Source organism: Macaca nemestrina, chromosome 7 (genome assembly GCF_043159975.1).
Source record: "Macaca nemestrina isolate mMacNem1 chromosome 7, mMacNem.hap1, whole genome shotgun sequence".
Lineage (NCBI taxonomy): Eukaryota > Metazoa > Chordata > Mammalia > Primates > Cercopithecidae > Macaca > Macaca nemestrina.
This window is the reverse complement of record NC_092131.1, coordinates 107,084,276-107,110,396: the sequence shown is the minus strand read 5'-3', so window position 1 is coordinate 107,110,396 and position 26,121 is coordinate 107,084,276. Positions and strand designations below refer to the sequence as shown.

Below are 26,121 nucleotides of genomic sequence, written 5' to 3'. Positions count from 1 at the left end.
TCCTGAGCCTACAGACCTGAAGACCAGGATTGGACTGACCAGAGGACATGTCACCAAGGAAACAAATGTCCTGGTGGCCTCTGAGTCTGGAGAGACATCCCTGCTGGGGAGTTTGAAGACTTCCGCTTCACAGGAAGCCTGTCCTGATACACACAGGTCTTCTCCAGGCCCTGAGCCTCCGGGGCTCTCCCAACAGGAGCATCTGCCTATACCCCAGCACCCAGATCCAGCCTAGAGGCAGAAGAGAGAGGCAAACACTTCCAGCCCTGGGCCCCACAACTGGCACTCACTGCGCAAGGATGCTTTGAGCAGGCAAAGAGGAGAGCAATGAACACGCAGATTCCTGCGAAGGACACCAGTTGCTCAGGCCGCCGGGAGGTGTCCAGAGACAGCCACAGGACCAGGCCCAGGAAAGCAGCAAGAGCTAGGCCCCTGCAGGCAAGAGGAAGAAAGTCATCACCCTCAGCCTGTACCCCCACCCCACCCACACACAATAGCACCCAGCAACCCAGAGAAAAGGTGCTCAGGGCTGGGAGGAGGAGAAAGAGCACAGCACAGTGGAAAGAGCACCAGCTCCGGAACCACATGCTGGGAAGAGCTGACCTCACTGTGTGACCTCAGGCAGATCACCTTGCCTCTCTGAGTCTAGTTTCCTCATGGGTCAAATGAAGCCAGAGACCCTTCATTTCTCAACGTTGCTGACAGGATTATATAGGGGGATGTATGTACCAAGCTGAGCATAGTGACAAGCACCTGGCTCCATCCAGCTACAGGAATCTCATCGCTGCAGTGATGCTCAGCTCAGCCTCTGACCTTGTGGGAGAAAGGACCTGTGCCGCCCAGGACTCAACACTATCGGCCATGACTGCAAAATGTCTAGAAGCATGTGATGTGAGTTTGGACCTCCGAGCTGAGCACCTGAGACCAAGGGAGACCAAGGAATGGATCTAACCTTAACAGCAACACTTCCCTCCCTGGGGCTAGGATTTGTTTGTCCAGGATGCAGCCTGAAGGGTGGGAGAGCTCAGGTTTTGGCATCAGGTGCTCAAGATCTCACCCCAATCCGGTCATCAGTTCAATCCAGTCATCAACTCACTGGGTACTACTAATGACAGTTAATGTTCCACTGAGCACCTATTATATGCCAGGTACTATACCAATGCTGAGAGACACGTTCTTTTGATAGAGATGAGGAAACTGAGGCACAGAGAGGTTAAATAACTGGCCCAAGGCCACTCATCTAGAAAGTGGCAGAACTGAGATTTCAACCCAGGCATTCTGGAAGCAAGGTCTATTCACTTTACAGTTTTATCCAGGCCGGTCCTAGTTGGTAAGCAGGAGACCAAAGATCTGAACTCAAGCAGGCTAATTCCAGAGCCTACTGCTTTTCTTTCTGCTCCCGTTTTTAAACTCTTCTCATTCCAGTTCAATGTGCACAATCTTTGCCTTGTTTGTGTGCCAACTGTACCTCTCTTTACTTACTATTTCTCTTGAGGTTAACTGACTTTATAAGAACTCAAATATGGCCGGGTGTGGTGGCTCATGCCTGTAATCCCAGCACTTTGGGAGGCCATGGTGGGTGGATCACCTGAGGTCAGGCATTCGAGACCAGCCTGGCCAACATGGTGAAACCCATCTCTACTAAAAATCCAAAAATTAGCTGGGAGTGGCGGTGGGTGCCTGTAATCCCAGGTACTTGGGAGGCTGAGGCAGGAGAATCACTTGAATCTGGGAGGCAGAGGTTGCAGTGAGCCGAGATCATGCCACTGCACTCCAGCCTGGGTGACAGAGCAAGATGCCATCTCAAAAAAAAAAAAAAAAAAACTTAAATGCTAGTTTCAAATTTTTTATTTTTAACAGCTTTATTAGAGGTATGGTTGATATATAATCAATTGCACATATTGGAGGTGTTCAATTTGATACGTTTTGGCATATGCATAGTCTTTGAAACCATCACTGCAATCAAGAGATTGAACGTATCCATCATCCCTTTTTTAATTTCTTGCCTCCCTCCCTGTTCCCAGGTAACAGTTGACATGTTTTCTGCCACTAGATTAGTCTGCATTTTTTTTTGTTTGTTTGTTTTTGAGACAGAGTCTCATTTCATCGTCCAAGCTGGAGTGCAATGGCATGACCTCAGCTCACTGCAACCTCCACCTCTGGGGTTTAAGCGCTTTTCCTGCCTCAGCTTCCCAAGTAGCTGGGACTACAGGGATGCACCACCAGGCCCAGCTAATTTTTGTATTTTTAGAAGAGATGGGATTTCACCATGTTGGCCAGGCTGGTCTTGAATTTCTGACCTCAAGTGATCTGCCCGTCTCAGCCTCCCAAAGTGCTTGGATTATAGGCGTGAGCCACCGCACCCCACCTAGTTTGCATTTTTAAGAATTTTATATAAATTTTTTAAAAAGAAAAGAAAGAAGTTTATATAAATAGAACCATACAGTACCTGACCTTTTTTGTTTGACTTCTTTCACTTAGTGTAATTATTTTGAGATTTATCTAGGTTTCTGCATGATTCACTAGTCCATTCCATCTTATTGCTCAGTAGTATTCCATTATATGGATATACCACACTGTGCTTATCAGTTCACCTATTGATGGACATTTTGTTGATTTCCAGTTTTTGGCTATTGCAGATAAAGCTGCTATGAACATTCAAAACTTCATGTGCAAGTCTTTGTGTGGATATATGTTTTTATTTCTCTTGGGTAAATGCCTATAAGTAAAATAGGTAGATTATATGATAGGCCTGGAAACTGCCAATCTGTTTTCTACAGCAGTTGCACAATTTTATATTCCCACTAGCAGTATAAAAAAATTCAGTTCCTCTATATCCTTGCCAACACTTGGTATGGTTAGTCTTTTGAATTCTACCCATTCTACTCAGTATATGGTAGTATCTCTTTCTGTTTTTAACTTGCATTTCTCTACTGATAAATGGTGTTGAGCATCTTACCATGTACTAATTTGCCACTTAGGCATATTCTTTAAATGTCTTTCATATCTTGAGCCTTTTAGTGTTTTTTGTTTGTTTGTTTTTGAGATGGTGTATCGCTCTGTCACACAGGCTAGAGTGCAGTGGCACGAGATCTTGGCTCACTATAACACCCACCTCCTGGGTTCAAGCAATTCTCCTGCCTCAGTCTCCCAAGTAGCTGGGACTACAGGTGCCTGTTACCATGCCTGGCTAATTTTTGTATTTTTAGTAGAGACAGGGTTTCACCATGTTGGCCAGACTGGTCTCGAACTCCTCAGGGGATCCACCCACCTTGGCCTCCTAAACTACTAGGGTTATAGGCGTGAGCCACCATGCTTGGTCTTGAGCTCATTTTTAAATTGGGTTATTTTGCTTATTAAAGATTTATGACAAGGCCAGGAGCTGTGGCTCTGTCTCCCACGTTCAAGCGATTCTCCTGCCTCAGCCACCTGAGTAGCTGGGACTACAGGTGCATGCCACTATGCCCAGTCAGCTAATTTTTGTATTTTTAGTAGAGACGGGGTTTCACCATGTTGGTCAGGCTAGTCCCAATCTCTTGACCTCGTGATCTGCCTGCCTCAACCTCCCAAAGTGCTGGGATTACAGGCGTGAGCCACCACACCTGGCCTAAGTTGATTAAATTTTAATCAACTTTTTCCTTCCTTCCTTCCTTGCCTTTTACCCTTCCCCTTCCCTTTTCCCTTCCCCTTCCCTTTCTGTCTTTTTTGAGACAGGGTCTGCTTTGTTGCCCAGGCTGGAGTGCAGTGGCATATAGGCATATTGTGCATAGCTCACTGCAGCCTTGACCTTCTGTGCTCAAGCGATCCTCCTACCTTAGCCTCTCAAGTAGCTGGGATCACAGGTACACACCACCATACCTGGCTAATTTATTTATCTATTTTTTTGTAGAGATGGGGTCTCATTATGTTACCCAGGCTGGTCTCAAACTCCTGGGCTCAAGCAGTCCTCCTACCTTAGCCTCTCAAGTAGCTGGGATCACAGGTACACACCACCATACCTGGCTAATTTATTTATCTATTTTTTTGTAGAGATGGGGTCTCATTATGTTACCCAGGCTGGTCTCAAACTCCTGGGCTCAAGCAGTCCTCCTACCTCAGCCTCACAAAGTGCTGAAATTACAGGCATTAGCCACCACACCTGACCCCATTTCTTTTTGTAGAACCAGGTTTCTGCTAGTAGCATTTTCCTTCTCTTCAAAGAATTTCCTTTAACATTTCTTTCTTTCTTTTTTCCTTTTTTTTTTTTTCTTTTTTTTTTTTGAGACAGTGTCTCCCAGGCTGGAGTGCAGTGGTGTGATCTCAGTTCACTGCAACCTCCACCTCCCAGGTTCAAGCAATTCTTGTGCCTCAGCCAACCAAGTGTAATAGCTGATACTACAGGTGCATGCCACCATGCCTGGCTATTTTTTGTGTGTGTATTTTTATTAGAGACAGAGTTTCAACATATTGCTCAGGCTGGTCTTGGACTCCTGAGCTTAAGTGATCTATCCAAGTTGGCCTCCCAAATTGCTGGGATTATAGGCATGAGCCACAACACTGGCTTCTCTCTCTTTCTCTCTTTTCTTTTCTTTTCTTTTCTTTTTGCCGTAGCATCTCCCTCTATCGTCCAGGCTGGAGTCAGTGGCATGATCCTGGCTTACTGCAGCCTATGTCTCCCAGGCTCAAGCGATCCTCCTTTCTCAGCCTCCTGAGTAGCTGGGACTACAGGTGTGCGCCACTCCTTTAGCATTTCTTGTAGCATAAGTCTGCTTTTTATGTCTGAAAAATTATTTCAGCTTTTGTATGACTGAAAGAATTCTTATTTCCTCTTCTTTTTTGAAATACATTTCACTGGTAAAGAATTGTTGGTTGTCAGCCTTTTGGGTATTTGCTATTGTTGTTGTTGACTGTTCCACTATTTTCTCACTCATTTTTGACAAGACGTCTGCTAGTAATCCATCTTTCTGCTTCTCTGCACATGTCTTTTTTCTCTAGTTGTTGTTAAGGTTTTATCACTGTTCTTAAGTAATTTGATTATTGCCTCGGTATAGTCTTCATGTTTCTTGTGCTGGGAGTTCATGAAGTTTCTTGAATCTTTGGGTGTCCAATTGTCATCCTATTTGGATTTTTTCTGGACATAATTTCTTCAAATATTTTTTTCTGCCCTCCTTCCCCTCTGGAGACTTCAACTGTGTATATTCAACTGAAGTTGTGCCGTGGTTAACTGATGCTCTGTTTGAATTTTTTCAGGTTTTGTCTTTAAGATGTTAGGCAGGGCCTGAGAAGCATTTATTCTAGAGTTGATTTTTTTTTTTCTCTGCTACTGAGCCAAAACCTTCTTACTACGCTAAACAATGCCCTGTGCATTATGAGGTTTTTTTCACCTGACTGTCGGGAATAGACACTATTCCTGGCCCTGTGTGATTCCAGGTATGATTCCCACTTCTCCTTTTGGGTGGTTCTTTCCTAGTACTAGGGTAGTTTCCTCATCTGTATTCTCTGAGCGGAACTCAACTGCATGTTCAAGGAGGATTCTCTGCATAGCTCTGGGCTTTGCTCTGTGATCTCTCAGCTGTGTCTCTGTGCTCTGCAATGTGAACCCTGCCTGCCTTGGCTTCCCTAGATTGCCAGCTCTGTCTCTTCAACTTAGGGAATCTGCTGGTGTCCCACCTCAGTTTTCCTTCCCTGTGCTGTGGTCTGGAAATGCTCTCCAGGCAGTCAGCTGGGGAGAACACAGGACTAACCTCATTTGTTTCCTAATTCTCAAGGATCAGTGTCCTTTATTGACTGATGTCCAACATCAAAGAGCTCTTGTCTCATGTATTTGTTCCAGTTTTTTAGCTGTTTCAACTGGGAGGATAAACCTGGTCTCTGTTATTCCATCTTAACTGGGAGCCAAAATCAAATGCATGCTTTTTTTTTTTTTTTTTGAGACGGAGTCTTGCTCTGTCACCCAGGCTGGAGTGCAGTAGCGCTATCTTGGCTCACTGCAAGCTCCATCTCCCAGGTTCACACCATTCTCCTGCCTCAGCCTCCAGAGTAGCTGGGACTACAGGCGCCCACCACCACGCCTGGCTAATTTTTTTGTATTTTTAGTAGAGATGGGGTTTCACCGTGTTGACCAGGATGGTCTTGATCTCCTGACCTCATGATCTGCCTGCCTCAGCCTCCCAAAGTGCTGGGATTACAAGCATGAGCCACCACGCCCAGCCAAATGCATGTATTTTTTAACAGCTTTATTGAGACAAAATTTACATGCCATACAATTTGCCCATTTACAGTGTATAGTTCAAGGATAGAAGTTCCTCACAAAACTAAAAATAGAAGTACCATATTATTCAGTAATTCCTCTACTGGGTATATACGCAAAGAAAAAAAAAAAAAGGAAATCAATATATTGAAAAGACATCTGCACTCCATGTTTATTGCAGCATGATTCACAATAGCCAAAATATGGAATCAACCTAGGTGCCCATCAACAGATGAATGGATAAAGAAAATGTGGTATATATACACAATGGAATATCATTCAGCCATAAAAAAACAATGAAATCCTATTATTAGCAGCAACATGGACGGAATTGGAGATCATTATGTTCAGTGAAATAAGCCAAGCACAGAAAGACAAATACTGCATGTTCTCACTCATATGTGGGAGCTTAAAAAGTAGATCTTATGAAGACAGACAGTAGTTTGGTCGTTACCAGAGACTCTAAAGGGGAGGAGGGAGGTGGGATGACAAGAAGTTGATTAATGGGTACAAATATATAGTTTGAGAGAAGAAATAAGACCTAGTGACAGATAGATGAGTAAGGTGGCTACACTGTACAATAATGTATTGCATATTTCAAAATAGCTAGGAGAATTTGAATAGTTCTAATATAAAAAAAGACAAATATTTAATTTGATGGATATCCCAAGTACGCTAATTTGATCTTTACAAATTATATGAATGTATTATATTATCACATGTACCCTGAAACTATGCACATTTATTAGGTTGGTGCAAAATGTATTGCATAACGGCAAAACCACAATTACTTTCGCACCAACCTAATAATATTATGCAGCAATTTTTTAAAGTGTATTTTTGTTTGGTTGGTTGGTTTGGTTTTTTTTTTTCTTTTTTTTTTTTTTTTGAGACAGAGTCTCACTCTGTCACGCAGGCTGGAGTACAGTGGTGCAATCTTGGCTCACTGCAACCTCTGCTTCCCAGGTTCAAGGGATTCTCCTGCCTCTGCCTCCTGAGTAGCTGGGATTACAGGTGCATACCACCACACCCAGCTTTTTTTTTTTTTTTTTTTTTTTTGTATTTTTAGTAGAGACAGGGTTTCACTGTGTTAGCCAGGATGGTCTTGATCTCCTGACCTCATGATCCACCCGCCTCAGCCTCCCAAAGTGCTGGGATTACAGGCTTGAGCCACCATGCCTGGCTAAAAGTGTATGGTTTAATGGTTTTTAGTATAGTTACAGATTTGTGCAACCATTATCATAATCCTAGGATATTTTCATCAGCCCAAAATGAAGCCCCAAACCACTGGCGGTCACTACCTCCTCTTCCCATCCACCCTAGCAATCACTAATCAACTCTCTGTCTCCACAGATTTCCCATCACTAATCAACTCTCTGTCTCCACAGATTTGCCCATTCTGGACATTTCACATAAATGGAATCATGCAGTATATGGTTCTTTAAAACTGGCTTCTTTCACTGAGCATGATGTTCTCAAGGTTTATCATTATTGTAGTATTTATCAAGACTACATTCCTTTTCATGGCCAAATAATATTCTATTGTATGGATATATAGATTTTCTTTATCCATTTTCCAGTTGATGAACATATGTGTAGTTTTCACTTTTTGGCTATGATTAATGCTATATGAAGATTTGTGCACAAGTTTTTATGTGGACATATATTTTTATTTCTCTTAGGTATATACCTAGGAGTGGAATTTCTGGGTCATATGGTAAGTCCATGTTTAACATTTTGAGGAACTGCCTAACCATTTTCTTTTTTCTTTCTTTCTTTCTTTTTTTTTTTTTTGAGACAGAGTTTTGCTCTTGTTGGAGCAATGGTGCTGGAGTGCAATGGTGCGATCTCGACTCACTGCAACCTCTGCCTTCCGGTTTCAAGCAATTCTCCTGCCTCAGCCTCCCAGGTAGCTGAGATTACAGGCGCCCACCACCATGCCTGGCTAATTTTTGGATTTTTAGTAGAGACAGGGTTTCGCCATGTTGGCCAGGCTGGTCTCGAACTCCTGACCTCTTGATCCTCCCACCTTGGCCTCCCAAAGTGCTGCGATTACAGGCATGAGCCACCATGCCTGGTCAGCCATTTTCTAAAGCAGCTGCACTGTTTTGCATTTCTGCCAGCAGTGTCTCAGGGTTTCAATTTCTCCACATCTTTGTCAACACTTGTTATCATCTATCTTATTGATTATGGCCATCTGACTGAATATGAAGTGGTATCTTATTGTGGCTTTGCTTTGCATTTCCATGATGGCTACTGATGTTGAGCACATTTTCATGTGATTTTTGGCTGTAGCAAAACCTTTTATTCTTCAAATGGGTTGTCTTTTTATGGTTGAGTTGTAATTCTGCATACAGTTTCTTTATGCAGACATAGGATTTGTACATCTTTTCTCTCATTCCATGAGTTGTCTTTTCACTTTTTTGATAGTGTGCGTTGCATCAAAAAGTTTTTAGTTTTTATGAAGTCCAGTTTATCTGCATGCATTTTTTTAAAGGAAACTTCGTATCAGTCCCTCAAATGGAAAACCATCATCAATGACTTGTCATAGAAAACCATTGTAAAAATAAATCACAAATGTATTTAATAAAGAGAAGTCAAATGTAACAGTAAATGTACTTATAAATAAAATTTTAAATGTGTTCATCCACAGGCTGGCTCAAATCATTTTGCTGTGGTATGCGGATTTCACTTTGGGAAAGTGAGAGTCACCCCTGTACCCTTGCATCCCCCTGACTTAGTCTTTGGGTATCTTTGGCCACCAGCTTCTTCATCAACAAAATAGAGTACTGAAATAGATTGGTGGTCTTCAGACTTTTTTTTTAAGCCATAGAAACCGTTTTCTTCCCCCAAGCCAATTTTTTTTGTGAACCTTGGCTTACAAAACACGTAAGACTCTGCTGGCTACATCAGAATTCCCTGGAGGCTAATGAAAAATACTAGCACCTGGACCCCGATCGAGCCTGCTGAATCCCACTCCAGGGATGGTCCCTGCGGCTTTTTGTCTCACACTGCCCAGGTGATCTCAGGGAGGTACTGATTTGGGCCCTCCTTGCTCCAGGAGCTGGGATCCCTGAATGGAGGCAACTGTTGAGTTCAGTTTTCATCCACCACAGTCACCTGCTGTAACTGGGACTAAGAACTGGTGAAACACCAAAAGATGCTGCTATGTTTGAAGTCACCCACAAGCTCCTGCCCTGGGGCCCTGGAGAGTTCTCCATGACACAGAGCCTTCCTCTTCCTCCAGCCCTGGCCATAACCCTGGAGCCAACCCCTCAGCTCACGGGCCCTCCCTTGTCCTGCCTCAGGGCTGTGAGCTCACTCACCTCTTAACCCAGAGCAGCAGGCGAGGATGGTCCTGAGGCTTGAGAAACCTCCTTAGCTTTGGCCCCAGAAGCCGTTTCAGCAGGCGGTGGCCCAGGAACGTGAGGACCACACAAGTGAGGACAAACAGAGCCAGGGCCCTCTGGAAATCCAGGAGGCAGGCCACCAGCAGGAAGGCAGCGAACGCTGGGGGACGAGAGAGAGGAGGGGTCAATGGCCACGACATCACCTCTTCAGGCCCCTGCAGCCCCGCCACGGACTCCACCTTACTCCACCTAGATCGTGGAGGGCAGGAAACTCACCCAACCTCACTGAGCCTGTTTCCTCATCTGGAAATGAAAACAACCATCACTACTGTGTCAAAAGTAGTTAGGAGTTACTGGCAGAAGGCATTGTGAAAGGGCCTTGTAAACTGTAAAGTGCTTACCAAATGTGAGGGAGATGTGTAAGGAGGCCGCAAAGCAAAACAGCAAGAGGTGCTGGGCATCAGTGGAGCATCTGCTGTGGTCCAGCGCCATGCTAGGCCCCGTGGAGGAAGGAGACGAGCCCATCAGCTACTCCATGAAGGAGTCCACATATGTGTGCTGGGACTGCATCCTGAAATGTTCATCAATGACCGTGCTTCCTAGAGTTTCCTTTCCCCTTTTGCCCTTCTCTCCTTTGAGCCACTCAGCCAGTACATGCTTATGCCTCAGAAAGGCGCGTGAGAATGGATAGCTGAGGGGGAGATGTCTCTCCCTAGATTTTTTTTTTTTTTTTTTTTGAGACAGGGTCTCACTTTGTTGCCCAGGCTGGAGCACTATCTCGGCTGACTGCAACCTCCACCTCCTGGGTCAAAGCAATGCTTCTGCCTTAGCCTCTCGAGTAGCTGGGATTAGAGGTACCCACCACCAAGGCTGGCTAATTTCTGTATTTTTGGTAGAGACAGGGTTTCGTCATGTTGCTCAGGCTGGTGTTGAACTCCTGGGCTCAAGTGGTCCGCCCACCTCAGCCTCCCAAAGTGCTGCGATTACAAGTGTAAGCCATCGCGCCTGGCCTCTCCCTGGCTTTGGAATTTCAGAATCCAGGATCCTCAAAGAATGGAAAGGATGCTTAACCATGGATAAAAAATGTGATCTGAAACATCACGAATAAAGGTAAGTTCTACCCAACCGCTCTGCTACCAGGCAATAACAAGGACAATGGTATCACAGAGAAAGCGCCTGAGCCTGGCAAGGCTGCCAAGCCAGGTGTGTTTGCAGCGTTGCAAGCAGCGAAGCCTTGTGCCTGGCTTCCTGGTGGAGCCCCAGGGAGGTCCCAGGACTGCAGAGAGAGGAATGCCCACGCGGTGCATGGCAAGCCAGTGAGGCTCTGCAGGCACCAAAACAGCTGAAGTGGTCTCCATGAGAGGCCTGAAGAGGAGAGAGGTGGGAGACCAGAATGAGCCCACCATGGGGAAGAGGGCGTCGCCATGGTCACCTGCAAGGATGGAGGACCCAGGACCAGCTGGAGAAGTGGACAAGTCAGGAGACACTTGAGGAGTAATAATAGATAAGCCCCCCTGGTAACCCCCAGAGGAAGGGATGAAGGAAGATTCCAACTGGACAGAAATTGAGTTCCCGTCACTCGCTGGAATGATAAAATTGAGGGAGAAGATAAGTTGAGTCATAAAACATAAAATGACCCTTCTCTCATATGGAAGCTTGTGGGCCAGAGTTCCAACCTGAACGGGTGTCACTGAGACACACAGCTGGAGCCCCACAGGGTGGTGCTGGGGCTGCTGGTACCAGCTGTGGAGGTTCAGGGGAGGCGGACCTGGCCAGGGAGAGGATCCGTGGTCACCAGGAGGTGAGCTTAGCACTTCAGATGCACTTTCACAATGAATCCTCACAAGACCCCTATAAGGTGGGGTCTACAGTGATGCCCACTTGGAGAGCGAGGCCTCTGAGGCCAGCCAAGATGAGTGCCTCACACAGGGAGGGCATGGGGCGAGGAGGCCAAGAAGGTCTGTGCACCTCAGGTCCTGTGCTTTGTGGTTGAGGCGGGCCAGGAAGGCTGGGGGAGTCTGGGTAGACCAGGACAGGGACTCAGGGAGAGGGGGCAGTGTGGAGGAGTCCTGCAGGCAGGGCACAAGGACAGTGGTACTTTTGGAAGTATTTTATTCATCTAGGATCCGTTCACAGGGATTGGTTTGGGGACGGGCAGGACCTGAGCTAAGCTCCTTGAAGAACTCCCTGGGACTTTGACTGGAACAGCCAGCAAGAGGCACCCCCTTCTTCTAAGACTGGGGACACCAAGGCCATCCTTGTTAGTCTGGTGCCAGGGCTGTCGCTGTACCCATGGAGAAGGCCTACCTGAGGTGAGCAAGCCACTGTCACAGATCAGGAGCCAAGTCCTGAGAATGTGAGCTTCATTTCTCTATCACAGCTATTCCCAGAACATCTGTGAACAGCCTCCCCAGGAAAGAGGTGATGTAATAAAGATATTGAAAAGCCAGAGAAATCAAAGTCACCCAGAGACAGTCACTGCTGACCATTGCAAGAGATCATTTAATGATTCAGTTTGCATTCCTGAAAGCCATGGCAAACGTGGAAATAGGAAGAGAGGGATAATTTTCATTCTCTACTGAGATAATTCAATTGTTCTTCAAGAGAAACAAATTGGATCTGAGTGAAGGAGGCAGCCAAGGAAACAGAGACGGTCCTGGCTTCAGACCCTGCCAAAAGTGGACGTCACCATCTCTAGGAGGAAGCTGTGAGGAAGCTGTGAGGGACATGGACCCACCCCATCTCAGCAGATGACCCTACTTTAAAGTTCACCAAGCAGACCAGGTCATTGCTGTCACCTCTCTCACTGTCTTTCCCCTCCAGAGCACCTATAATGAGCTCTGCATCTGTACCCATCCTCCTTTTTCTTTTTTCAAAATTTATTTTTATTTTTAAAATTTTTTGTAGAGGTTGGGTCTTGCTGTGTGGCCCAGGCTGGTCTCGAACTCCTGGGCTCAAACAATCCTCCCACTGCAGCCTTCCGAAGTGCTGGGATTACAGGCATGAACCACCTGCCATGCCTGGCCCCTCTTTAATTCCAACCTGTCAGGATGAGGTGAACTTGCTCCTGAAAAGACCCACCCCTCCCTGTGGGGTGGGGAGCTCTTCTACTCTGTGCCAGGGGACCTTGCTCCATTGGTCATCTTTTCATCTCCCATTCCTTCACGTTCCTTCTACAAACTCCCCACCTCAGCTCCTACACACAAAGTGTCTCCCACCCCAAACTCATGCCCATCCTTGACACTTGGTCACATGCTGCCCATTCATCCTCCCCGCCTGACGTCATAAAAATTGATCAAGGCTGGGCGCAGTGGCTCACGCCTGTAATCCCAGCACTTTGGGAGGCTGAGGAGGTGGATCACGAGGTCAGGAGATCAAGATCATCCTGGCTAACACGGTGAAACCCTGTCTCTACTAAATATAAAAAATATTAGCCGGGCGTGGTGGCAGGCGCCTGTAGTCCCAGCTACTCGGGAGGCTGAGGCAGGAGAATGGTGTGAACCCAGAAGGCAGAGGTTGCAGTGAGCCGAGATAGCACCACTGCACTCCAGCCTGGGTGACAGAGCAAGACTCCATCTCAAAAAAATAATAAAAAAGGTTGGTTCCAAGATGGCCGAGTAGGAACAGCTCCAGTCTGCAGCTCTCAGCGTGAGCGATGCAATAGATGGGTGATTTCTGCATTTCCAACTGAGGTACCAGGTTCATCTCACTGGGGCTCTCACTGGGGCTTGTCAGACAGTTGATGCAGCCCACTTAGCAGGGCGGGGCATCGCCTCACCCAGGAAGTGCAAGGGGTCAGGGAATTCCATTCCCCAGCAAAGGGAAGCCATGACAGACGGTACCTGGAAAATCGGCACACTCCCACCCTAATACTGTGCTTTTCCAATGGCCTTAGCAAACGGTGCACCAGGAGATTATATCCCGTGCCTGACTTGGAGGGTCCCACACCCACGGAGCCTCGCTCACTATTAGCACAGCAGTCTGAGATCAAACTGCAAGGCGGCAGTGAGGTTGGGGGAGGGGTGTCCACCATTGCTGAGGCTTGAGTAGGTAAATAAAGCGGTCCAGAAGCTGGAACTGGGTGGAGCCCACCACAGCTCAAGGAGGCCTCCCTGCCTCTGTAGACTCCACCTCTGGGGGCAGGGCATAGCTGAACAAAAGGCAGCAGAAACTTCTGCAGGCTTAAACGTCCCGTCTGACAGCTTTGAAGAGAGTAGTGGTCCTCCCAGCACAGAATTTGAGATCTGAGAATGGACACTCTGCCTCCTCAAGTGGGTCCCTGACTCCCAGTACCCTAACTGGGAGACACCTCCCAGTAGGGGCCAACTGACACCTCCTACGGCTGGATGCCCCTCTGAGATGAAGCTTCCAGAGGCAGGATCAGGCAGCAACATCTGCCGTTCTGCAATATTTGTGGTTTTGAAGCCTCTGCTGGTGATACCCAGGCAAACAGGGTCTGGAGTGGACCTCCAGCAAACTCCAACAGACCTGCAGCTGAGGGTCCTGACTGCTAGAAGGAAAACTAACAAACAGAAAGGACATCCACACCAAAACCCCATCTGTACATCACCATCATCAAAGACCAAAGGTAGATAAAACCACAAAGATGGGGAGAAACCACAGCAGAAAAGCTGAAAATTCTAAAAATCAGAGTGCCTCTTCTCCTCCAAAGGAATGCAGCTCCTTGCCAGCAATGGAACAAAGCTGGATGGAGCATGACTTTGATGGCTTGAGAGAAGAAGACTTCAGACAATTGGTAATAACAAACTTCTCTGAGCTAAAGGAGGATGTTCGAACCCATCGCAAAGAAGCTAAAAACCTTGAAAAAAGATTAGACGAATGGCTAACTAGAATAAACAGTGTAGAGAAGTCTTAAATGACCTGATGGAGCTGAAAACCGTGGCACAAGAACTATGTGATGTATGCACAAGCTTCAGTTGCCGATTTGATCAAGTAGAAGAAAGGGTATTAGTGATTGAAGATCAAATGAATGAAATGAAGCAAGAAGAGAAGTTTAGAGAAAAAAGAGTAAAAAGAAACAAACAAAGCCTCCAAGAAATATGGGACTATGTGAAAAGACCAAATCTACGTCTGACTGGTATACCTGAAAGTGACAGGGAGAATGGAACCAAGTTGGAAAACATTCTTCAGGATTTTATCCAGGAGAACTTCCCCAACCTAGTGAGGCAGGCCAACTTTCAAATTCAGGAAATACAGTGAATGTCACAAAGATACTCCTTGAGAAGAGCAACTCCAAGACACATAATTGTCAGATTCACCAAAGTTGAAATGAAGGAAAAAATATTAAGGGCAGCCAGAGAGAAAGGCTGGGTTACTCACAAAGGGAAGCCCATCAGACTAACAGTGGATCTCGCAGCAGAAACCCTATAAGCCAGAAGAGAGTGGGGGGCAATATTCAACATTCTTAAAGAAAAGAATTTTCAAACCAGAATTTCATATCCAGCCAAACTAAGCTTCATAAGTGAAGGAGAAATAAAATCCTTTACAGACAAACAAATGCTGAGAGCTTTTATCACCACAAGGCCTGCCTTACAAGAGCTCCTGAAGGAAGCACTAAACATGGAAAGGAACAACTGGTATCAGCCACTGCAAAAACATGCCAAATTGTAAAGACCATCAATGCTATGAAGAAACTGCATCAATGAATGGGCAAAATAACCAGCTAACATCATAATGACAGGATCAAATTCACACATAACACTATTAACCCTAAATGTAAATGGGCTAAATGCTCCAATTAAAAGACACAGACGGGCAAATTGGATAAAGAGTCAAGACCCATCGGTGTGCTGTATTCAGGAGACCCATCTCACGTGCAGAGACACACACAAGCTCAAAATAAAGGAATGGAGGAAGATCTACCAAGCAAATGGAAAACAAAAAAAGGCAGGGGTTGCAATCCTAGTCTCTGATAAAACAGACTTTAAACCAACAAAGATCAAAAGAGACAAAGAAGGCCATTACATAATGGTAAAGGGATCAATTCAACAAGAAGAGCTAACTACCCTAAATATATATGCACCCAATACAGGAGCACCCACATTCATAAAGCAAGTCCTTAGAGGCCTACAAAGAGACTTAGACTCCCACACAATAATAATAGGAGACCTTAACACCCCACTGTCAACATTAGACAGATCAATGAGACAGAAAGTTAACAATGAGATCCAGGAATTGAACTCAGCTCTGAACCAAGTGGACCTAATAGACATCTACAGAACTCTCCACCCCAAATCAACAGAATATATATTCTTCTCAGCACCACATCACACTCATTCCAAAATTGACCACATAGTTGGAAGTAAAGCACTCCTCAGTAAATGTAAAAGAACAGAAATTATAACAAACTGTCTCTCAGACCACAGTGCAATCAAACTAGAACTCAGGATTCAGAAACTCACTCAAAACCGCCCAACTACATGGAAACTGAACAACCTGCTCCTGAATAACTACTGGATACATAACGAAATGAAGGCAGAAATAAAGATGTTCTTTGAAACCAATGAGAACAAAGACACAACATACCAGAATCTCTGGGACACATTTAAAGCAGTGTGTAGAGGGAAATTTATAGCACTAAATGCCCACAAGAGAAAGCAGGAAAGATCTAAAATGGACACCCTAATATCACAATGAAAAGAACTAGAGAAGCAAGATCAAACATATTCAAAAGCTAGCAGAAGGCAAGAAATAACTAAGATCAGAGCAGAACTGAAGGAGATAGAGACACAAAAAACCCTTCAAAAAATCAATGAATCCAGGAGCTGGTTTTTTAATTGATAGACCGCTAGCAAGCTTAATAAAGAAGAAAAGAGAGAAGAATCAAATAGACACAATAAAAAATGATAAAGGGGATATCACCACCGATCCCACAGAACTACAAACTACCATCAGAGAATATGATAAACACCTCTACACAAATAAACTAGAAAATCTAGAAGAAATGGATAAATTCCTGGACACATACACTCTCCCAACACTAAACCAGGAAGAAGTTGAATCCCTGAATAGACCAATAACAGGCTCTGAAATTGAGGCAATAGTTAATAGCCTACCAACCAAAAAAAGTCCCGGACCAGACAGATTCACAACCGAATTCTACCAGAGGTACAAAGAGGAGCTGGTACCATTCCTTCTGAAACTATTCCAATCAGTAGAAAAAGAGGGAATCCTCCCTAATTCATTTTATGAGCCCAACATCATCCTGATACCAAAGCCTGGCAGAGACACAACAAAAAAAAGAGAATTTTAGACCAATATCCCTGATGAACATCGATGCAAAAATCCTCAATAAAATACTGGCAAACCGAATCCAGCAGCACATCAAAAAGCTTATCCACCACGAACAAGTTGGCTTCATCCCTGGGATGCAAGCCTGGGTCAACATATGCAAATCAACAAACATAATCCATCATATAAACAGCACCAAAGACAAAAACCACATGATTATCTCAATAGATGCAGAAAAGGCCTTTGACAAAATTCAGCAGCCTTTCATGCTAAAAACCTCTCAATAAACTAGGTATCAATGGAACGTATCTCAAAATAATAAGAGCTATTTATGACAAACCCACAGCCAATATGATACCGAATGGGCAAAAACTGGAAGCATTCCCTTTGAAAACTGGCACAAGACAGGGATGCCCTCTCTCACCACTCCTATTCAACACAGTGTTGGAAGTTCTGGCCAGGGCAATCAGGCAGGAGAAAGAAATAAAGGGTATTCAATTAGGAAAAGAGGGAGTCAGATTGTTCCTGTTTGCAGATGACATGATTGTATATTTAGAAAACCCCATCGTCTCAGCCTAAAATCTCCTTAAGCTAATAAGCAACTTCAGCAAAGTCTCAGGATACAAAATCAATGTGCAAAAATCACGAGCGTTCCTATACACCAATAACAGACAAACAGAGAGCCAAATCATGAGTGAACTCCCATTCACAATTGCTTCAAAGAGAATAAAATACCTAGGAATCCAACTTATAAGGGAAGTGAAGGACCTCTTCAAGGAGAACTACAAACCACTGCTCAACGAAATAAAAGAGGACACACACAAATAGAAGAACATTCCATGCTCACGGAGAGGAAGAATCAATATTGTGAAAATGGCCATACTACCCAAGGTAATTTATAGATTCAATGCCATCCCCATCAAGCTACCATGACTTTCTTCACAGAACTGGGAAAAAAACTACTTTAAAGTTTATATGGAACAAAAAAAGAGCCTGCATTGCCAAGACAATCCTAAGCCAAAAGAACAAAGCTGGAGGAATCATGCTACCTGACTTCAAACTATACTATGAGGCTGCAGTAACCAAAACAGCATGGTACTGGTACCAAAAGAGAGATACAGACCAATGGAACAGAATAGAGCGCTTGGAAATAATACCACACATCTACAACCATCTGTTCTTTGACAAATCTGGCAAAAATAAGAAAAGGGGAAAGGATTCCCTATTTAATAAATGGTGCTGGGAAAACTGGCTAGCCATATGTAGAAAGCTGAAACTGGATCCTTTCCTTACACCTTATATGAAAATTAATTCAAGATGGATTAAATACTTAAATGTTAGACCCAAAACCATAAAAACCCTAGAAGAAAGCCTAGGCAATACCATTTAGGCCATAGGCATGGGCAAGGACTTCATGTCTAAAACACCAAAAGCAATGGCAACAAAAGCCAAAATTGACAAATGGGATCTAATTAAACTAAAGAGCTTCTGCACAGCAAAAGTAACTACCATCAGAGTGAACAGGCAACCTACAGAATGGGAGAAAATTTTTACAATCTACCCATCTGACAAAGGGCTAATATCCAGAATCTACAAAGAACTTTACAAATTTACAAGCAAAAATCAAACAACCCCATCAAAAAGTGGGCAAAAGATATGAACAGACACTTCTCAAAAGAAGACATTTATGCAGCCAGCAGACACGTGAAAAAATGCTCATCATCACTGGCCATCAGAGAAATGCAAATCAAAACCACAATGTGATACCATCTCACACCAGTTAGAATGGCGATCATTAAAAAGTCAGGAAACAACAGGTGCTGGAGAGGATTTGGAGAAATAGGAATGCTTTTACACTGTTGGTGGGACTGTGAACTAGTTCAACCATTGTGGAAGACAGCGTGGTGATTCCTCAAGGATCTAGAACTAGAAATACCATTTGACCCAGCCATCCCATTACTGGGCATATACCCAAAGGATTACAAATCATGCTGCTATAAAGACACATGCACACATATGTTTATTGTAGCACTATTTACAATAGCAAAGACTTGGAACCAACCCAAATGTCCATCAATGATAGACTAGATTAAGAAAATGCGGCACGTATACACTGTGGAATACTATGCAGCCATAAAAAAGGATGAGTTCATGTCCTTTGTAGGGACATGGATGAAGATGGAAACCATCATTCTGAGCAAACTATTGCAAGGACAGAAAACCAAACACTGCATGTTCTCACTCATAGGTGGGAACTGAACAGTGAGAACACTTGGACACAGGGTGGGGAACATCACACACTGGGGTCTGTCATGGGGTGGGCGGTGGGGGAAGAATAGCATTAGGAAATATACCTAATGTAAATGACAAGTTAATGGGTGCAGCACACCAACATTGCACATGTATACATATGTAACAAACTTGCATGTTGTGCACATGTACCCTAGAACTTAAGGTATAATAATAATAAAAAAAATTGATCCCAAAAGCCATTTACACTTGCTGTCTGCACAGCCTCTTCTCCCATCTGCTCAAATTCAGTTTCTGCACCTACACCCTAAGTCATCAACGGCCTCCTTGTCCCCAAATCGGTGGACATGGCTCATTTTGTCCTGCAGGTCTTGCAGAGATGCTGCTGATCTTTCCCTCCTTGAAACCCTTGCTCCTTTGGCTGCCACCAACCCCTTCTGTGTGGCTGGTCTCCAGGCTTCTGTCCTTGACCCACTTCTCAATTCATTCTCCAAGTGTGCCTGGGGAGCCTCCTCTCTCTCTCAGATGGCCTGGCAGTGGTACCTCCAACAAACTGCCCGAATTATCCCCCTTCCTTCCAAGACTCCCTCCTGCACGCATGTTCTCTAGCTCTGTGGAAGCCACCATCATCCTCCCATTACCCGAGCAGGCCCCTGGGGCAGCCCTGATTCAGGGTTTCCTTCGTCCTGCACATCCAGTCATTCCCAAGTGCAGCTAGTATTGCTTCCCTAGGACCTCTCCTATTGCCCCCGCCCACCTTCCACAGCTTCATTCTCACACAGGCACTGCAGCCCTCAATGTCTCCTTCTCCCCATCTTTCCTGCCCTCCTTCCAGGGTCCCACAGTGTGAATTCCACCTTGATGCTTCCCTGTTCAAACCCTTCAGTGGCTCTCTCTGGCCTTGAGGGTAAAATCCAAGTCCCTGAGCATCCTCCCATCTCCCTACCCACTCCCCATCCCGGGCCCTTTCCTATCCCTCCAGCCCCATCCCCTGGCACTCCTTGTCTAGAACTTTACCCTCCAGACCTTAGAGTGCAGACATCGAGGTTTATCAAAACCCACACCCTGCCAGTTTTCACCTTTGCTCCTGTGACTCCTCTGTGTGGAGTGCCTTTGCCCTCCTTAGTGTCCTTCCCCTACACCTGGCTAACTCCTACTCAGCCTGTGAGACTCCAGTGTCACCTCCTCCTGGAAGTCCTCCCTGACCATCCCCCATCCCTCCTTGGTGCTCCCAGATGACATGCTGCATTATGTGGAAATATTTCTTCCCCCTCCCTTACTGATGAGGGAGTGCCTTGGGAACAAGATCTGGCCTGGTTTAATGGATGCCTCAGTACCCAGCAAGGGAACTGGCCCTGAGTTGGTGCTCAACAACCATTTGTTGAATGACTGGGTAAGTGAATAATCCTGCCCTGAGACATGGACAACTGAGGCAGGAGTCATCGTGTCCTGGGTAGTGCTGGGCCCCAGGCTCACCAGTGCAGAGCAGGCCTGTGCTGATCCATCGAAACAGCTGCATGTGCTCCCTGCAGAAACTTCTGGCTCTCAGGGCTGGCTGCAGGTTCCTCCTGGGAACAGGACCAGTAGGGTCCATGAGTGCATGAGCAGACCCCACCTGGGGGAGATCCTCAGCACCTCCACTCAGGTATGTCCCTGGTAAAGTGGCAACAGGGGCAAGCCAGGGCTTACCTTGACATCCTCACAGGGTTGCAGGGCAACCCCAGCTCAGGGCGAACAGAGAAATGGCTCAGGCCTTCCTGCCTCTGTGGCAGCACCTACAGGCCCCCCTACCCCAGTGATAGTCCCTGCCTCCAGGGCTCGGGAGGAAGTTCACTGAAAAGGCAGAACCTCATCAACATACAGAAATGTGGCTGGGGGGCGCGGTGGCTCACGCCAGTAATCCCAGCACTTTGGGAGGCCCAGGAGGGTGGATCGCTTGAGCCCAGGAGTTTGAGACTAGCCTGGGCAACCTGACAAACCCCGTCTCTACCAAAAATACAAAAATTAGCTGGGCAGGTGGCGTGCATCTGTGGTCCCAGCTACTCAAGAAGCTGAGGCAGGAGAATCGCTTGAGCCCAGGAGGGGCTGAACCAAGATCATGCCACTGCACTCCAGCCCAGGCAACAGAGTGAGACCTGCCTCAAAAAAAAAAAAAAAAAAAAAAAAAAAAAAAAAAAGAGAGAGAGAGAGGAAGGAAGGAAGGAAGGAAAGAATGAAGGAAGGAAAAGCAAGCAAGCAAGAAAGACAAACACGGATGGCTCCCTCCCCTTCCCTGTCGTTCATCCACGTGCCCATGGGACACACATTGAGCCTACTCAATGCTAATTGGAATCCACCCACCAGCTGCCATTTTAAGGAGCCTCTCGCCCCCTCTCAGTCCCCACCTCCCACCTCCTGAGAGGGTTGGGGAGGCATTCTTCCCATACCCCCTGCCCAGGCAGAGAAATGGAATCCCTCCCCCACCACCACCCCCTACCCATCACGGTGTCCTTAGCTCCACATCTGGCCAGCAAGGACCCAGACTGCCCAGACATCAGGAGGCAGAGTTCTAGGCTCACCTCAGACACTTGCTGCCTATGCCACCCAGGCTGGTCCCTTCCCCTCTCTGGGCTTCCACCTCCCCATGTAAAATCAGGGGCCTTGCCCAGTTCAGGATTTTTAACCGGAGTCTTGGGACTCCCCAAGGTACCCCAGAGACTGAATGGGGGGAGAAGGCAGAAGGGGAGGTTGAGAGGGAGGTCTAGCTGGTTCAGAGCAGGCCCCACGGTATATACTGGGGTTCCTGATGGGATTTCATTTGAGCTGCTCAAAAGCAGGTGGGGAGCCCATGATTTGGCTCACCCTTGAGTCTAATGTGCTTGTGCGTGTTGGCTAAAGCGCCTTTATTCCTTCCTTCAACAAAGGTTCACGTCCCCACAACTCCCATCCGCCAGTAGGCCCGGCTCCGCATCCTGTTCCCAAGCAGCCTCCACCCCAGGCCCACCCTTGTCTCTCCAGAGATCACCTACCATCTGGAGAAGCGCTTCGGCGCCGCCTTGATCCAGTTGCTCCTGATCTCGGTGGCGCTCAAGTCGCTCCCAGGGAGCTGGCCTTCCTCCTACAGCCAGCAGGGGGCTGTCAGGGCAGCCTGCCCCTTACCTGCCCACAGGAACTTACAGCCAGGGGTCAGGGGCCACGGTGAGACCCTGGCTGAGGAGGGGACTGGGCTGGGGCACAGGGAGGAATTAGAAGGCTACTGAACTGAATTCTGCAAGGCAGGCACTGAGCACCTACTGTGTGCAGAGGGCTCTGCCAGACACATCCTGCCCTCAGCGAGCTCATGGTCTGCGCAGGGACAGACACCTGCTGCCCAGCTGTGACTGGAAGGGACTGAGAGGAGGCCTGTAAGGGAGGCCCCAGGCAGGGCTACCTCAACGCATGACCTCAGGGCACCACGCACCCCCGAGTCTGTGGAGCTGTTTTGGGTGGGGGGTGGGCATTCTTGCAGATGACAGCATGAAAGGAGCACCCCAAGAGACAAGGGCAGTGAAGGGGAGGGGGCTTTGTCAGAGCAGGCTGGGAGGGTGCAGGGTGTCCTACTAGGCTCCAAGTTCTGGGTGGTGTGCCTCGACATGACCTGGCCACTTGAAAGCAAGGACAAGGCTCCTTGAAGGCTGAGATTTCCTTAGAGACCCCCTCCCCCGTCATCTGGTTTTTATTCTCATTCTGTAGGTAACAGCTCAAATGTCACTTCCTCATTGGGGCCTGCCCTGCCCTTTCAGACTAGGACTTTCAGACTACAGTGCACACAGTACGTGCTCAGTCAATGTATAATGACTGAAATAAAGGGGGCTGCCTTGTGTTGAGGAGGCCAACACACTGGGAGGTTCCTAACTGTGTGAGCAAGGAGGTGAGAAGGAGGCAGAAGAATGGGGTGTGAGGGAAGGTGGTGAGCAAAAGCCTCACCCCCTCGGCAGCCAGACTCAAGTCAAAGAGGTTGAGGGGTCAGGATGACTGATGGGGAAGGGTACAGACCAGGCTTTCCAAGAAATCAGCCCCCATGTTCTCCAGACCCTTGGCCACAGGTGTGAGAGAGATGGACTGTCTTCGTCCTGAGGGGTCGTTCTCCATGTTCCAGACCTTCCAGCTGAAAGACAAATCAGCGAGGCCCAGCGCTGAGAGGGAGGCCAGGCAGGGCCCAGGTTAGGGGCCTGGGCAAGTGGGAGAGGGCGGAGTTGGGGGAGCAGATGCCTGGCACAGCCAGAGCCCTGCCTGGGGGCCACCTGTGCCATCCCAGAGCTCACCCCTCCTTGTGACTGGGACTGCAGCCTTGGCTTCCCAGCACATGGATGAGGTACCCCTTCCTTTTTCTAGAGACTGGGTCTCCCTATGTTGCCCAGGCTGGTCTCCAACTCCTGGGCTCAAGCAGTCCTCCCACCTTAGCCTCCCAAAGTGTTGGGATTACAGGTATGAACCACCACCCCAGCCTGCACCCACATCTGAACCTATGAGTGGCAAGTCCTTGTGAACTCTGGGAGTTCCAGGCAGAAACAGCAAATTCTGTCCACTTCATAGAGAAGGAAAGTAAGGAATTATATACAGCATGCATATGTATCTGATACAGGCATTTTTCTGAAGAGAGGACCTAGCTTTCATCACTCCCTACAATGGGTTAAAACTATTACCATTAAGCGAGATCTTCATTGTATTCTACTTTTCCATCTCTGAAAGATGGAGGTGCAACATCCTTAAAGGCATCATTCCAGTCCCTGGATCCAACTATACCTGAAACCAATCCTACCCCTGGACTTTTCCATTGCAAAAATCAATATAGTTCATTTTTTGCTGAAGCTCAGTTCATAGGCTTAAATTCCTCTGTAAATAAGAGTGCTAACTAACACCTCCTCTCTCCCTACTCTTGTTCCCACTCCTTTTTCTCCCCTTGGGGAATGCCCTACTCCATCCAAATGTAAGCCCAGTTAGGCTGACATACTCAGAGACTCGTGTACGTGCATGCACACACACAGGCGGAGCCTGGAAATGCCCCAGATCACACACAGACACACAGCGGCGCACACAGAGGCAGGGCCCTGTTTCTACTCACGTATCTGCGGTGAACAGGTCGCTCTCAGAGAGAGAGAAGAACACGTCTTTGTGGGGACAAGCTGGATCCAACCTGCTTTTGCTCTGGCTTGCCTTGTCACTTCAGCAGAAATTCCTGGGCAGAGTCCAGGGTCGGAGTAGGTTGGGCCTGCCACCCAGTTCTGCCCAGCGCCTCCCCAGAGGCCAGGGCCACAGCCGGGGTGGGAACCCCAACCCCGTCTCAGGGATACAGGAAGCAGACCCACTTGCAACCTGGCTCCCTGCAGCTCCTGCCCACTGGCTGCTGCTTCTCCAGCAGAGATGCCCTCCTCTGCCCTCTCCCCAGTTCCCAAACTGACCTCTTCCAGGCCTACTAAGGTCACCTCTTCCAGGAAGCCACCTATGTGATTATTTCCCTCCCCCTCCTTGCCTCCTGTGGCCTCCTTTCCCCAGCCAGGCTGTTAGCTTTTTGCATTTTATCTTTCATTTTGCATCTTGATCTATCTCCCTTTCTCACCTAATGGGGATTTATTACAACAGCAACCAATTTTCCTATGCTGGAAAATGAGGAAAGCAGTGTAGCTGTCAGAAATAGTAAAAGTGTTTCAGGTCTGTCAAGAAAACAAAACCAAATCACACCATTTCCCCTTCATTTCATCTTTGTTAAATGAATGCCTAAGCCAACAGGGTGCAAAGTGAAGGACTGAACGCTTTAGTTTTTCAGTCCTCAAACTAAACATTAAACTCATCTGATGGGATTGACAATATCTCTTTAATAATTAATGGTATGCACTCAGGACAAAATCCTTTATGATGCATAAATACTTCCTAGTACTGGCACATCCTGGTTGTTTTGGAAGTTTGGGGAGGATGGTGGATGGATACCCCCTCTCTTTGAAAACATTTTTTCTTCATCTGTCATTTGAATTACCAAAACATTACAAGTGCATCACTAAACATTGAAACACTGGAGAAATATACAGAATGAGGGTTTAAATCCCCAGAGTCTGAGCCCCCAGGGATGACCACTGTTGAGTTTGTGGCATTTTTCTTTTTCTTTTTTTTTTTTTTTTGAGATGGAATTTCACTCTTGTTGCCCAGGCTGGAGTGCAGTGGTGCGACCTTGGCTCACCACAACCTCTACCTCCCAGATTCAAGCGATTCTCCTGCCTCAGCCTCCCAAGTAGCTGGGATTACAGGCATGCACCACCACGCCTGGTTAATTTTGTATTTTTAGTAAAGACAGGGTTTCTCCATGTTGGTCAGGCTGGTCTCGAACTCCCGACCTCAGGTGATCCACCCACCTCGGCCTCCCAAAGTGCCGGGATTACAGGCGTGAGCCACTGCACCCAGCCTTTTCTCTCCACTTTTTTTTTCCTAAATGTGTATTATTTTATGTTATTCATTTTCCAACAGGGGATCACACAGTAACAGTGTTCTCATAATTTCATTATTCTAGCAGTATTCCACACACTGTTGAGAGCCCATGTGTTACCTTGATTGAAAACTAGCCAAAAAGCAAGACTCTACCTTTAAAAAAAAGATGGGGGGAGGGGCGGATGCGGTGCCTCACACCTGTACTCCCAGCACTTTGGGAGGCCAAGGCGGTCACATCACTTGAGGCCAGGAGTTTGAGACCAGCCTGGCCAACATGGTGAAACCCCCTCTCTACTAAAAATACAAAAATTAGCCAAGCATAGTGGCAGGTGTCTGTAGTCCCAGCTACTCGGGAGGCTGAGGCAGGAGAATTGCTTGAACCTGACAGGTGGAGGCTGCAGTGAGCAGAGATCACGCCACTGAGCTCCAGGCTGGGCGACAGAGTGAGACTCTACCTCAAAAAAAAGAAAAAAAAGAAAACTAAATGTTGTCTCTGAGCAGGACTCCTGTCTCTGTGGGTGGCCACCACTGGGATGGGCCCGAAGCTGTCCTTGAAGGGATCTTCACCAAGCCCCAGTGAAGGAAAAAAGGACACCACCTGCT

General features: G+C 46.8%; 1 protein-coding gene across 4 annotated transcripts in view; it reads right to left on the bottom strand.

The window, feature by feature from the left end:
* Window positions 1-26,121, bottom strand: part of LOC105464705 (solute carrier family 28 member 1) — a 68,164-nt gene that overhangs the window by 41,631 nt on the left and 412 nt on the right. For 3 of the 4 annotated variants that reach the window (XR_011626230.1, XM_071100779.1, XM_071100777.1), the window contains exons 2-7: window positions 24,164-24,277; window positions 23,095-23,206; window positions 22,089-22,177; window positions 20,557-20,648; window positions 9,556-9,739; window positions 291-432 (exon numbers count right to left, since the gene is read on the bottom strand). Coding sequence is in view for 3 of the 4 variants with exons in the window: in XM_071100779.1 (XP_070956880.1) it covers window positions 291-432; window positions 9,556-9,739; window positions 20,557-20,648; window positions 22,089-22,177; window positions 23,095-23,190 (603 nt within the window). In the remaining variant the exon portion in view is untranslated. Of the gene's footprint in view, window positions 1-290; window positions 433-9,555; window positions 9,740-20,556; window positions 20,649-22,088; window positions 22,178-23,094; window positions 23,235-24,163; window positions 24,278-26,121 lie in introns of all 4 variants that reach the window. The other variant, XM_071100778.1, reaches the window with a different exon arrangement.